The 13,746-nt window shown below is 38.9% G+C and overlaps 1 protein-coding gene across 1 annotated transcript in view; it reads right to left on the reverse strand.

Moving 5' to 3' along the window:
• Positions 1–13,746, reverse strand: part of dchs1b (dachsous cadherin-related 1b) — a gene marked incomplete at its 3' end in the record, with an annotated part of 85,961 nt that overhangs the window by 14,538 nt on the left and 57,677 nt on the right. Inside the window, exons 5-8 of the mRNA XM_079247386.1 lie at positions 3,944–4,132; positions 2,646–2,877; positions 1,817–2,053; positions 181–1,236 (exon numbers count right to left, since the gene is read on the reverse strand). Of these exons, the coding sequence (XP_079103512.1) occupies positions 181–1,236; positions 1,817–2,053; positions 2,646–2,877; positions 3,944–4,132 (1,714 nt within the window). The remainder of the gene's footprint in view (positions 1–180; positions 1,237–1,816; positions 2,054–2,645; positions 2,878–3,943; positions 4,133–13,746) is intronic.

Raw genomic sequence — 13,746 nt, forward strand, 5'->3', positions numbered from 1 at the left:
AGAAGTTTAACAATTAAATTGAGAAAGAACAAATAACTAAACTGTAAGGAAAATTATGCTGATACTGCTGCTGATAACATTTGATCCAGTGTACCATTATTACAATAAACGGCTTGACACATATAGAAATTTGAATATATATTCATTGAACTTTATTGTGATCATGATGGTTTTCTTCACCTGTTTGTGAGTTGATCTGAAAGTGCTTGTCAGCATGCAGCAGCTTGTAGGTGAGACGTGCATTTTGTCCTGCATCTCTGTCTGTTGCAGACACCCTGCCAAAGCCGGTCCCCGCCAGCAAGTTCTCTCTGACAGCCAGGAACACCCTCTCCTGGCTCAGTCTTGGGGAATTGTCATTCTCATCAGTAACAGTCACCCTGACAGCTGCGCTGCCAGTCCGCCCTGCTCCCCCTGGACCCGATGTGGCGAAGATAGTCAAAAGATACATGTCTTTAACCTCTCGGTCCAGAGAGCTCCGAACAAATAGCCAACCACTGTCTGGCATTATGCCAAATCCAGCAGCGTCTCCATCAGGTCTAAGGCGGTAGGAAATAGGTGAGGAAGAAGATGACGAACTTCCACCATTCCCAGAAACTTCTCTGTTGAGTGCTCGAACCTGAAGGAAACGGGTACTGAGAGCGGTGTTTTCCCGTAGTTCCACTCGGTACGTGAGGGTATCAAACTTGGGGCCTTGTGCATCTTGTGCTTGGATGTGAACCACAAGTGTGAAGGTCGAGCTGAGCTGCGGCGCGCCACCATCCTTGGCAATCACCTGAAGATCATAACGTGGGACCATCTCATATGAGAGACTCCCGATCAGACGCACCTCCCCACTGCCACGGTCAACACCAAACATCCTCTGGCCGCTGCTGCCTGCAGCACCGGCAGAAACTAGGTCAAAGCTGAGCTGACCGTTATGACCAGAGTCTTTGTCTGTGGCCTGAATACGGTAGATAACCGTCCCCATTTTGGTAATCTCAGGCAAAAGCAGAGACTCTGATGTGGAAGGGAGGAAGGTTGGGGCATTGTCATTTACATCAGAAATAGTTATCCGCACCCGGCAGGCTCCATAGGCTGGAGGAGAGCCAGAACGAGCCTGGATCTCCAGCTCAAGACTTGCACAGGTTTCATGGTCAAGTGGAAGGGCTGTGCGAATGGTACCAGTGGCACTGTCCACAGTGAAGTAGCCATCAGGGTCTCCAGAAGAGATGGAGTAGGAAATACCTTTAGACACACCTTCGTGGAAGATAAATGAAGCAAAAAAAGTTGAAATACAATACAGACACAGAGATTAGTTCTAAAACATAAACGTTATGTTCAATTTTTATGATCTATTGAGATAAATTACCTCCTTTTTTAAAAGCTTCAAAACTAAAATTTATACAAACTTGCAAATCAAAGATATACTAAATATTAAAAAATATAGGATGCAATTAGTATCTGTTTGCTTTTGTCAGGTAATTGTTATGTTTAATTTCCACCATCTCTAACTTGACCCTAAGATGCGAGTAACAGCAACCCACTGCTCTTTTAAAGCGTTATGGATAATAAGTCATCTGTCTGCTACATCACTGATTTATTAGGAAGAGGGAAAAAATGGGGTTGCAATAAAAATGAAGTTCAATTAAGCAAAAAGTTGGATGTGTTTTCTTTCTGGAGTGCATGAAAATAATGTTTGCATGTATCAACAATCTTAACAGTAAGAGGTACTTGTGTGTTTAAAAAAGCCATGAAACAGGCTGGTGCTATGACCAATCAGGGCCAAGACAGGTAAACATATACATCACAAATGAAATATTAAATTAAGTGTTCTCACCTGTTTTCGTAGCAGCCCGGACCACTCCCACTGCCGTCCCCCTGAGCACATCCTCCGACACGGTGAAAAAATACTGAGCCTGTTCAAACACTGGTGATGCAACGGAACCTCCCACCACGCTGACATTGACTCTGGCGTTGACAGGTGCCGTCAGACCACCGCCATCCTCAGCTGATATCACCATGGAGATAACTGTGTTGGCTTTGCCATGGAGCGAACGAGACAAAGAAATCACACCTACAAAGGAACAAAGACCATTCATTCAATATTTTTCAGCTTTTAAATATTGTAAAGCCGACACACTTACCACACTGGCTTACAATCCTAGAGAGAAGTAACCATGGAAACAGTGACACTGATAATAAATCTGTAAGTTTGAAGGCGCTAGCAAACTGTGTCTTATATAAAACAGACTAAACTACCACAGAGCTACGCAAGGTTGTTATACTTTTCTCAGAGTTGTACCTCCATAACTTGCATGTTGTAAACCTGTCTAACCTGTACAAATGTCTAACAATCAGTTCTTTTCAGTAACATGAGTAGTTTTTTAATGGAGCAAAACATCCGCTCTTCAAGACTTTTTGAATAAATAATGAATCGTTATAAAAGCCATACATTTATAGTGTTGGGCAGCTTGCAGCACTTTATCCAAACTTTAAGGCCTTTTCAAACTTTGAAAATGCCACATTTAAATTATTGCTCCATCAAAACATTTATTTAAGTCAACTTTGCATATGAGCATTGTTACTGTTGACTTTTGGCTTTGTAAAGAAAAATAAAATTATATACTTTAACATACTCAAATAATAATAAAAACACACACACACACCTGTGTCCTTGTTGAGGGTGAAAAAACTGGAGCCCCCTCCAGGTACTGTGCGGTAGGTCACTCTGCCGTTTTCCCCAGCATCAGGGTCATTGGCTGTTACCTTAATGACAGAAGTTCCTGGAGCACTATGGGTACTGAGACTGACTGTGTACTGAACTGGATAGAAGGTGGGCCGATTGTCATTAATGTCCAAGACTGTGACTCTAACACGAGCTACCGAGCTAAGGCCGCCCTGCAAGAGAAAATAATGAAAAGGTTTAGTTGATATATCCTATTTTATCCTAAATCCTTTACTTTCAGATATGATGCCATTAGAATATGTAAAAATCTCAAGAGTAAACACCAACAGGGCAATGAAACATTTGAGACAAATGGATGCTAAATTATAGGAGCAGTTAGTTTATTAAACAACTCCACTGTATATTTCCACAGACAACATTCAATTAGTTTTTGTTCTGTTGGTAAAAAGTGACAGTTCAGCACTTTGATGATATTAAACCGTGACAATAAATCTCTGCTCGGCTATAAAGACAAACAGCTATAAAAAAAAAAAAAATGAAAGGCAGTGTTGTCTCTGTTGATGATCTTTTAAATGTGGAAGTAATCAACCAGCGTATGCATCTGTCAGCAAAGAGTAGACTGCACTTATTATACTGTATCTGCTGGCTTAGTTATATATGACTATTAAAAACAGGGACATCTCAGACAAAAGAGGAGAAAATGCTAGCAGGACTGAAATGGCAATAAAGGATTGTGTGAGAAATACTACCAGTGTTATGACTTTGTATCACTTTGATTATTTGCATCCACTGTCATTAACTTTATGTGAACCTTGTAGAAACAGGATTCTTGAAGAGACTGCTTAAATGTTTGCTCATTTTTTAACTTAAATAGAATCATCCAATAATAAAAAGGTAGAATAGGAACTCTACTTCTGTTTTCCTTTGTTTTACCTCTTTTCATTCCATGTTTTCCTCTGATTGTTTTGCCATGCTGTTTTTATTAACAGCATTATAAAGATCATTATAAAGATGGAATAATGGTCCATTATACCATGGTCAGCGATAGCACCCTTGACAACATTGTTGTGAAGTGGCGCTATACAAATAGAACCGAACTGAATTGAATTGAATTGAATTGAATTGAATTGAATTGATAATTCTAACACCAACTGGCGTGCATTTTAATAACATTGTGTTAATAACAAAATGCTGTCTTTAAAACTTGTTTTAACATAAATGTCAATTTCAGTGCAGTTTTATACAATTTATATGTATATGTGTCTACATAATACTTACTCCATCTGTTGCAGTAAGAGTCAGGTCAAATTTGTCCAACCCCTCATCTCTGTCAAGGGCTGTGGTGGTGCAAAGCTGACCAGACTCTTTGTCTATAGTAAAGATTGTTGGAAGTACGCTTCCAGAGCTTGAAGCCAGGGTGTAGGCTACAGTTCCAAAGGACCCACGGTCTTCATCTGTGGCTGATACCTGGAGAAAAAGAAAAAAAAAACACAGACATGAGTTATGACTTAGCTGGTCCATCAGTGTCAAATGGCCTGTGAGACATAAAGATTTCAAGAAGCACGACACCATCACACCCAGCAGGTTACAAAATTTGGAAGAAAGATATTCTACATTCTACATATGTCACAGTTTTTATATATGAGCTGAGGGCCTTTCTGTTATCACAATAGCAGTCCCACGATACGGTCATCTCGTACAGCTGCTCTTATCCAAACATCACACGCCGCAGAATTACTTGTTATGATTTCCAGAGTACTATAAAGTTGAGCATCTGTGAGAACAATTCACTTTTATAGAACACAGATATATGGTATACAAAAAAATTGATAACTCTCCCAGTGGCATGCTTGAAACACCACTAAAAGCATGGGCGGTGCCATGTCACCATGGAGACAAAAAGAGGGAACTAACATTAAATAGCATTAAAACACTGAGTGGTAGAGAGGAAGACCTAAAGATATAAGTGTTGACATAGATTGTGTGTCAAATCCAAGACGTAAAGGTATTTAAAGGTATGCTGGAGGGTCAAGTGACAAACTGGTTTTAAAAGGACATTCATATATATATTATACATATGCTAAAACAATCCAGCCACTTAAAAGCACACTTGATTAAATATTTTATTTCCAATAAGATAAACAATTTGGAATCCATTTAAATGCTGTGAATTCTCTAAAACACTAGAAAAACAAGCCATGAAATTATTGTGCTTGGAACGTTTTTTAGCATTGAAAAAAAAAAACAAAAAAAAACAAAAACTGCATTAATTTCAAAATTGAGATTCAAACTTGTTTATTTATTGTGCCTCTGTACCCTGTAAGCATTTGGAAACTGGGAGGTAAGTTGCTGCAGTTTTGCAAACTGTTTGAATTGTTTTTTGTTTCAGGTCTTTCTTTTTCTTACCCAACAAATTTCAACAAGTCTTTCCCCAAAGAAGATATCATTCGAATGGCAGGATATGTAGCTTTAAGTATGTTATTCAGTATTAGTTGTGTTTTCAAGGATGCATACTAATGCCATGTGCACACATTTAAATCCAAGCAATAGTCATGGACATTGTTTATAAGCCCATACAGGGTGTCTTAACTTATTGCTGTGACATATAAGTGTCAAATGATCCGATAATCCCTCCACTCTGTTGTACAAAATATTTACATTATACATAAAGTATGCAGACAAACCTTTGACCCATTTTGTCTCATATACCTCTTTCTACAACACAGTCTCATAGTATGTATTAATAAGGCCAAAGTTACACATGTCTAAGGCTTTTGTTTATGTGCAAAACAGTTACAAGTTTTGCATACTGGTTCTGACTTTAAATCAATGCCGACTTGATTCAAATCTAAGGTAAAGATGGCTTCAAAAACTGTTAAAACAAGAACTCCAACATTAATGTTGAGACATCATATTTCATTTCTCTTATTGGTTTAAAATGCTTTGCGAGATTATTATAAAGGTGGAATAATGGTCTATTATACTGTGGTCAGTGATAATTCTAACACCAACTGGCGTGCATGATTTTCTTATATAACCTACACACGTGTAGTTCAGAGAGTTAAATCACTGTCATTGCACTCCATTTCGAGCATCACCATAGCAACGCGTGAATCAACTGATTCAGATCAGCTGACCTTTGATTGATGAATGACAGAAACATGTTGTAGCTGCTTAACAACAGTGATTTAGCATAAAAAGCACATAAACATAAAATAGCTCCTACACTTTAGAATATTTACCTTTTGTATTAATAGAAATAAACATTTGTTATAAAATGTTTACTGTGTGGGACCATGGTATAAGTGGATTAAACAACTCAGATCTGTGCATTACATGGTTATAATGCATCAGAACAATGCAGCTCGTCATGGTGTTCTAGACGCTGCGTCGTGCAATATAACAGTGTAATGCACGAATCCTCATGTTTTAATCCTTACTTATACCACTATTCTTCATCAACATGTCTTCCCCATTACTCATACCTATTGTCTAACTTATGCTTTTGCTCCTAAAGGAAATTAAGGTGGGATTACAAGAACAGTTCCGTCAAGGTTTTAGGTCACTGTATCACCAAAGCTAGACAGTTGTGGTTTTCAAAGGGGATCATGATGTATCTGCTCCCTTTGCTCAATGTTTACTCCTGGGAATTCTAGATCATCACTGGGACTCACTATAGAGCGTAGTGTTGAGACTAGCACTATCTTTTGGGAGTCAGGCTTATGTCGGAGCGTCCGTTGTATTTTCCTGGCAGGCTGTGATGGATTAGCCACCTGTGGTGACGAGAACTGCATGACTGTATAAAAGTTCACACACACCCCTTCACATATGATGATGACCCCATCTTTTTCACTTAATCTAATTACAGGGATTTTCACACCCGTGATCGCCCACCTGGTCACAGGGTGACTTCATCGTCACCTTTACCTTCTATGTCCACCCTGGATGAGGAAGAGGAAGAGACGTGACTATGTTTGTTGAAAGTCTTGGGTTACACAGAATACATGATCACACTTGGAAGTAATTTTTTTTAGCTGAGACGTCGATGGGAAAACACTTGCATCAAGGCTGGGAACAAGAAGAGCAGCAGGACATTGATTCTCCACACACTCTAAAAGTTTAAAAACCCAAAGCAGTATGGTACAGATTCTTCATGCTGGCAAAATATGCAAGACAAAGACAAAGAGAGAAAAAACTTTCCTCACAAGAAATCCGTGCACAAACTCCTTCATGGAAACCCAGGGAGCTTCGGTATAAAATATGCAATCATTCGGGTGTTTCCCGGGTTTCATACTATGCACAAAACAGCGGTAGTGTTGACCAAAGAGTTCAATAGCCAAAGCAGAAGCAGAAAAGATGAAGACAAAACAAAGATGGAACTTTCGACTGGATTCATAACATAATGACAAAAACACATGAAATTTGAAACGTGTGGCTGAAGAAAATCACGCCACTACTTTCTGAACAGAAAGGAACATTCAGTTCAAGAACCAGCACTGTGCTCAGTATGTTTTATCCCGTCAGTCAATCTAAGAGCATGACACAGATGTTGTAGGCCAGAAGGTCAGATGAAATCAAATCTTAAAATCTAATTTTCCACTTTGCGTCCTTATCTTCCATCTGCAATATGTGTGTAGACTCTAAAATAAAAATTAAATGTATTATTAGCTAAACAGTTATCTTAATAATCATACATATTTGTTATGTGTTCTGATATCTGTTGGGGCAGATGAAGGTGTTTGCCAGGGAGGAATCCCTCCCACACCAGAGTATGCTCTCTAATCCAGAAGCAGCATCCCTTCCTCTTCTCTGCATGACTTTTCTTCATTGCCCTCTCTGGAGTCATCCTGCCTGAACACGTACATAGCAACACAAATACAGACATCAGTTCATGCCTTTCCCCATCCAAAGCGCTTTTGTTGTTAGTACAGTGTGTTTGTATTATGTTTGTCTCCATAGTTTTAGTTAGGATACAATATAAATCTTCCACATTTAAGTCTGGTTTTGGATGAGGCTGCATATTGTAAATGGGAGGATAGTCTAACTGTAATAGTCTATTTACTACTGCATGTTTGTTGACCTTTTAATGAGACACTTAGTTGAAGACTAGTGTCAAATTACTTGCATATCATTGACTCGGAGGATTTAGCTTCTATAGATACAATCTGCAGTTGGGAAACTAATGCATTAGTATATGAAAGAACAACTGTGATTATCCACGTTGACTTTCTTATTTTACTAGACTGAGGTGAAACTATGCTGTCTGGAAGGTTGTATACCTCCCAACAGTGGTTGATGTTTGCAAAGTGGCCTGCAGTAATGCTATGAATACACAATTTGAAGTTAATGGACTAAATCTTGAAAAAACAAGAGCAGGGTCTCTTCCTCTGGGAGCTCCGAGATAACCCCTGATGCAGAAAAATGCATGTTTTCATAGAAAATATTTGACAAACAAGTCAGAAGACTCATTGGTGACAGCAAGCAGCACAAAAATAAGCAGGTTATAGAAGCTTGTAGAGCTCTTCATTTCAGTTAAGTTGGACTGGTTGGACTGGTTTTGACTTTGGTTTTAAGACGCTCTTTGTCAAGTGCATTTTTAGCAGAAAAAAATAAGTTATTTCAGTGAGGCAAAATCTGAAAGAGTAAATTCCACTGAACACCGACTGCATGGGAGGGACTCTCATCGAAGATGCATGCAGGGACATCTGAGACGGTACAATATAGAATAAAGCAGCTGAGCTTGTAAAACTCAAAAAAGAGAGTGATTTTGTATTCTGCAGAGGATGATATTCCTCCGTTGTAGCTCAGAAACACTGAAAAATAGAATATGTGACAAATCAGCAGTACAGCTTCATTTTTTACTGTCAGGACATTTAACAGTGAACAAAGTGAATAAAAACTCACTCCTGAACGAACTGCTTCGGTTAATCATCTGTTAATCATATTAATAAAGAAATAACTACATTGTTACATTAAACATGATGAGTAGTTGTGTAGACAACTACGCAAGCCTTTAAAAGACAGCCTATGACTCACACTGTCAACTGCTGAAGACTATGCAAAATAACGGCTGGTATCAGAGCCAGGACTTAGGCCTAGAGGTAAGTCCAGAGAGAGCCATTCATCCTTGGCTGCATCAGAAGACGAGTGATCACTCACTGGAGCTTTTGCAGAGATCCAGAAGTAGTCATTTATTTGTATTACTGTTCCTCACTTAACTCTTTTTTTCTGTCTTGTTATCTTTTACACACCCACTGTCACTCTCAAAAGCTCTTTGGATAGCGAGGACAGCTCAGCAAGGGTCAGTTTAAATCACAGCATCACATCTCATACTTTCCAATCTGCCAGTCAACGGACATCATCCTGGCTCATCTGCAAGTACTTTCCAAACTGAAATGTGGAAGAAATTAGCAGGTAGGTCTGATTATATCAGCGTGCAATCTTATTCTGTTTTGTACTGCTCCTCCTCTAATTAGACACCAAGGAAAAAAAAAAAGTATTACATCAGCTTTTGTGTTTTGGCTTTTTTTTTTAACTTTGACTTATGTCAATTACTATAACCCTGTTTTCACTTCTTTCCTTTTCTGTCCTTTTGCTTTCATTACACTCATAGTTTTATTTCTCTTGCCATATTCTATCACTGCTCTTTTTTTTTCCACTCCAATGTTCTCATTTTCTCCAGATGTGGGCGCTGATCCAGAGAGATCCTGCTGTTCTCTGCAGTTTGTCTCTGTAAAACATCGGTTAGTGTCAGAGGAAGTCGACGCACAGCTTCTCGGACACAGCTGCAGCTCCAATGTGGCTCTGGACGTTTATGGTTTCTCATGAAAGTGAGGCAGAGAGTTTCTACAGGCTTTTATAGTAAAACCAGAAAACAGAGAGTCATCCTGATCTGATCTACCTCTTCCTCCTGACTGGTGCCAGACCTGAATTGTTCAAAAAGCCAAAAGCAACAGGAAGCCCAGTAGCAAAGCAAATGTTGTCCAACCATAATTAAAGAATGTTCACAAGTTCACTCATACATTGCGGCTTTGGCCATCATTTTCTCTCTGTTATAAAGACATTCCTCTTTGCCATTTAAATTACACTGATTTCTCGTGTTGGGCGATTTTACTCCTAATTCCTGTAAGTGTTAGAGAATAACTCCGCAGGAAGTAAAGAGCACTTCCTATAGTTTATCAGATGTACTGATCTTGAAATTTAGTAGTTCTTGGTGTTGACAAGGGAATGTAGTTCACAGCTCATAGTCAGTGCTCTGCCTGAGCAGAAACATCTACAATGGAGGTTTAAATTGATGCGTAAAGAAAATGAAAACATAGGTTGATAGTTATTTTTATCAACGCATCAAAAATAACTTCCATTAGATGATCATTTCTTGGCAGTGCAAACAACAACCTTCAATAGAAGGAAGAAAAATTATTAAAGCTTGTTAAAGACATTGATGTTGTCAATTTAATCCTGTGCATGTAAATGATGTTTTTTTCCACACATCAAAGTTAGTGATGATGTTCTGGGCCAGTCTGTTGATGGACTGGATGAAATGCAATTTTCTACCTCTGCATTCAGGTGAACCTGAAGTCTCTGCATTTGCTCCTGAATCGCTCAGACACACAGTCTGAAGACAGAGTAACTTTGTTTGGAATTTTATATCACATTTTAAATGTGACCTCTAGAGCATGTTTTAAATCAAATTTTAAATTATTCATATTTTGCTTACTTTGTATCGTTTAAAAATAACCTAAATTAACAGCATCTTGTTCCAAAACAAGTTGCAAAACCGGTTCATCCATCTAAGCTGGTTTCATACAATGCCATTTAACTCAATGACTACTTTAAATCAGAAAATCTTTAAGTTGTACTGTGCCCAGTATACTGACTGGAGCTGTCATGTCATATCTATGTTATTCTCTATTTACTGTTTCCCTGTAAAATCAAGAGTAAAACCTTTAAACCTTTTTCTCCGACACAAAGCCTTAAAGATCCTGTAATGCTGGTTTACTTGTGGTTCCCAGAGTTTCCAGGAATTTTTAACTCTCAAGCTCCTCTCCAAAGGTCTCAGCTCTCACTCTGAACATGGGCTGAACATACACTTTATGCTTTTAAGAAGAACTTTAAACTTTCTCATCTGACACAGCTTGTCACCAAGGCACCAAAGTCTTCTATTAGCTTTAACCTTCTTTGTTTTTATTGCTGTTATGCTGATTAAGTCTTGCAAAACTTTTTCTCTCTTTTTTTAAGCTTGTTTTTGGTTTTTCTAATGAATTAAAGGAAAAAATAAAAAAAGGGAAAAAGCTGAATTACTTTTTATAGAAGCAACGATGACCATATAAGACCATAATGATTCTGGAGCTTGTGAATGAAAGCCATCCATGTTTGATGATTGGATACAGGCGGCTGAAGTTATTTACAACAAACTGGAAGAGCGGTCCAAGTTAGGAGTTACAACAAGTGATGCACTGTCAGATGGAGCTAAACCATTCATTTACCTTTGTTGCTCTTTTCCACTGACACATTCCTTTGCTCCCCAGTGAGCAGCATTCCTCAAACTAGGCACTCTCAAGTCTCCAAATAAATTTCTGCTTTTCTGTTGCCAATGAGTTGAGGCACTAAGGGTACAATTAAGATATATGGCAGGGAAGGAGAGGTGGGAGGGGAAGGTGGGAGATGGAACGAACAGAGGGGAAATAGTTTGGCAAAGGAACAAAAGGCCAGTCTAATGATAACATGAGACCTTGAGTTGGGAATGAGGAGGACTGCAGCCTGATCTCTGTGCTCATTCAATCTCCATTCCTCCCCTGACCTCCCCTCTTCTTTTATAGCCTCTTGCCTATTTTCTGTCCTCTCTTTCGCTCGTTCTTTCAGCACCCTATTACGGCAAGTGCTTGTTGTCTTTCATGTGGATTTCACGGCTGGAAATGATTACGCACATCAAACCATGGAAAGGAAGGGAAGAAGGGGAGGGAGGGAACAAGAGAGATTGATTTCTATATTTGGAAGAAAGAATGCTAATATCATCAATGAACATAATAAGGGATGATGGTCACCAAAAACTCCCTGTGCCTCTATTCTTGCCTAGATTTAGACTGTATGCATGCCTGAATACACACAGCGGCAGGCAGTTGTTGATGAACCAAAGCTAAACAGTAAACTATACTGCGGAGTTACAGCATTACCCTGTGGTGTTTTGCATTTGGACATGTGGTGTGTGTTAGGAAGTTTATCTTTGGACTGCATCTCATGTCTAAGGACACAAGCCATGGTTTACCGATGTTGGTTTAACAACATGTTGTCATTCCCTACTAAAACTCCAAGCTTATAAATAAACAAATATATATGGACCTTAAAAGGAATCTGATATACTGGTTAGCTAAACTGCTTCAGCAGTTGGAAATCAGCAAGAAAAGCAGTGGCACAGTCATGCGTGATGCTTTGCACAAATTAAGTCAAACATTACATATAGTTAATGTGAAGCAGCTTTTTTTATTCTGTCTCTATCATGCTGTAATGAAGTCAACAGCAAAACAGATTAAGTCTTTAAGAAGCCAAATCTGAGTCAAGACAGATCAAGATCTATGTTCAAACATTTTGAGGGTTGCCCTGCCAAGACCAAACAGAAACGATATGGATCCTGTGAAGCATTTACTTGTAAGGGCACTCATTTCTTAAAAATCTGGAACCCGTGACGGCTCGGACAAGAAGCATCAACGATCTCAATCATTCTCAGATATGTTTTCACATCGTCATCTTTTCTGTTACAATGAAGAATGTTACGTGTTACATCTCAGACACACTCAGTGCACTGCTTCCTACATGACATCAGCGATACGGTTTAAAATCTACGGCACAATAACTCAGGTATTGGTCACAAGTAGCTCGATAGATCTACAACTGTCTAAGTATTTTTAACACACAGGTGGAAAAGAAAAAAGAAAAAACCCAGACTGAAACAAATATTAAAAGTGCAGGAATGAGATAGAAAAAAAAAAAGTAGGTCACAGGGATGGCCAGAGGTAGAGAGGCACAATGAAGGAGGACATCATATAACTGGTGAATGAAGAGTGATAAGCGACGCAGGAAATATAGATGGTAGTGATTCTATCTAGTTCAAACCCCGACAACATGTCTACTTGTGTGCTCCTCTTCTGTATGTGATGTTGCCTCCTTCTCCTCCTTTATTAAAAGGTTGTTTTTTTTTAAGTGAATCTACTGGGCTCTGACTGACAGCTAACCTGATCACAGAAGTAAACAGCATTTCTTCCCCTTTTTTTTAAAAAACTTGTTGTTAAATATTTATAGCTGTTTGAAACCAACCGGTCTTCCTGTCTGTGGTTAAAGCCTTAGCAAAATATACTTTGGCTAGTGCTAAAAATATGTTTGCAGGACATCTGCGTATATATGGAAATACCATGGAGTTCATTGTCTCTATCTACTACAGAGAACTTGGAAGCAAACACCTCTCAGTATCTGCAACCAGTGTGCAGGCATCGCTGTGGTCAGTCAGTGGTCTTGTGTGCGTTCACAAGAGAAATAATTTGGCCTGCAACCGTTGAGACTCTTTAAATGTGTAATTAGTGAAATCAACTAATTACACTTGCTTGTGGCAACCTTTTAAATGATCCTTGATAAGCAATCACATTCAAGCATTTGTGAGTTTAATGAGACTTGTTATTGTTGCCTCTCTCGCAATTGTTCTGGTTTAATCTCGAAATAGAAGAGCATTGCAAAAGTACAGCGAAAGAAAAGAAAAAATGGAGATAAAACATGACGCATGAAAGTCAAGTTTTCTCCAAGACATTATGTTTGATTTACACAGTGAGGTCTGTAATATAAAGTGAGCCGTCATTATTGCTTATTGTCTCCCAGTCGTAATTTTGCTTCAGAGATGAAAAAAAACAGTAATTAAGGAGAACAAGAACACAAAGACGGGCTTGAGCTGGACCTCAGACAGACTGCTGTCTGAGGCTGTCTGAACTGTTGGGTTGTTGGATGAATGAGAGAGTAAATGATGAAGAGTGAGTGGCCCACAGTTGCCTCAGGGACAGCCCTCTGTATAATTTGAAATCCTCTAACTAGTGAAAACA

Source organism: Telmatherina bonti (assembly GCF_933228915.1).
Source record: "Telmatherina bonti genome assembly, chromosome: 10".
NCBI lineage: Eukaryota > Metazoa > Chordata > Actinopteri > Atheriniformes > Telmatherinidae > Telmatherina > Telmatherina bonti.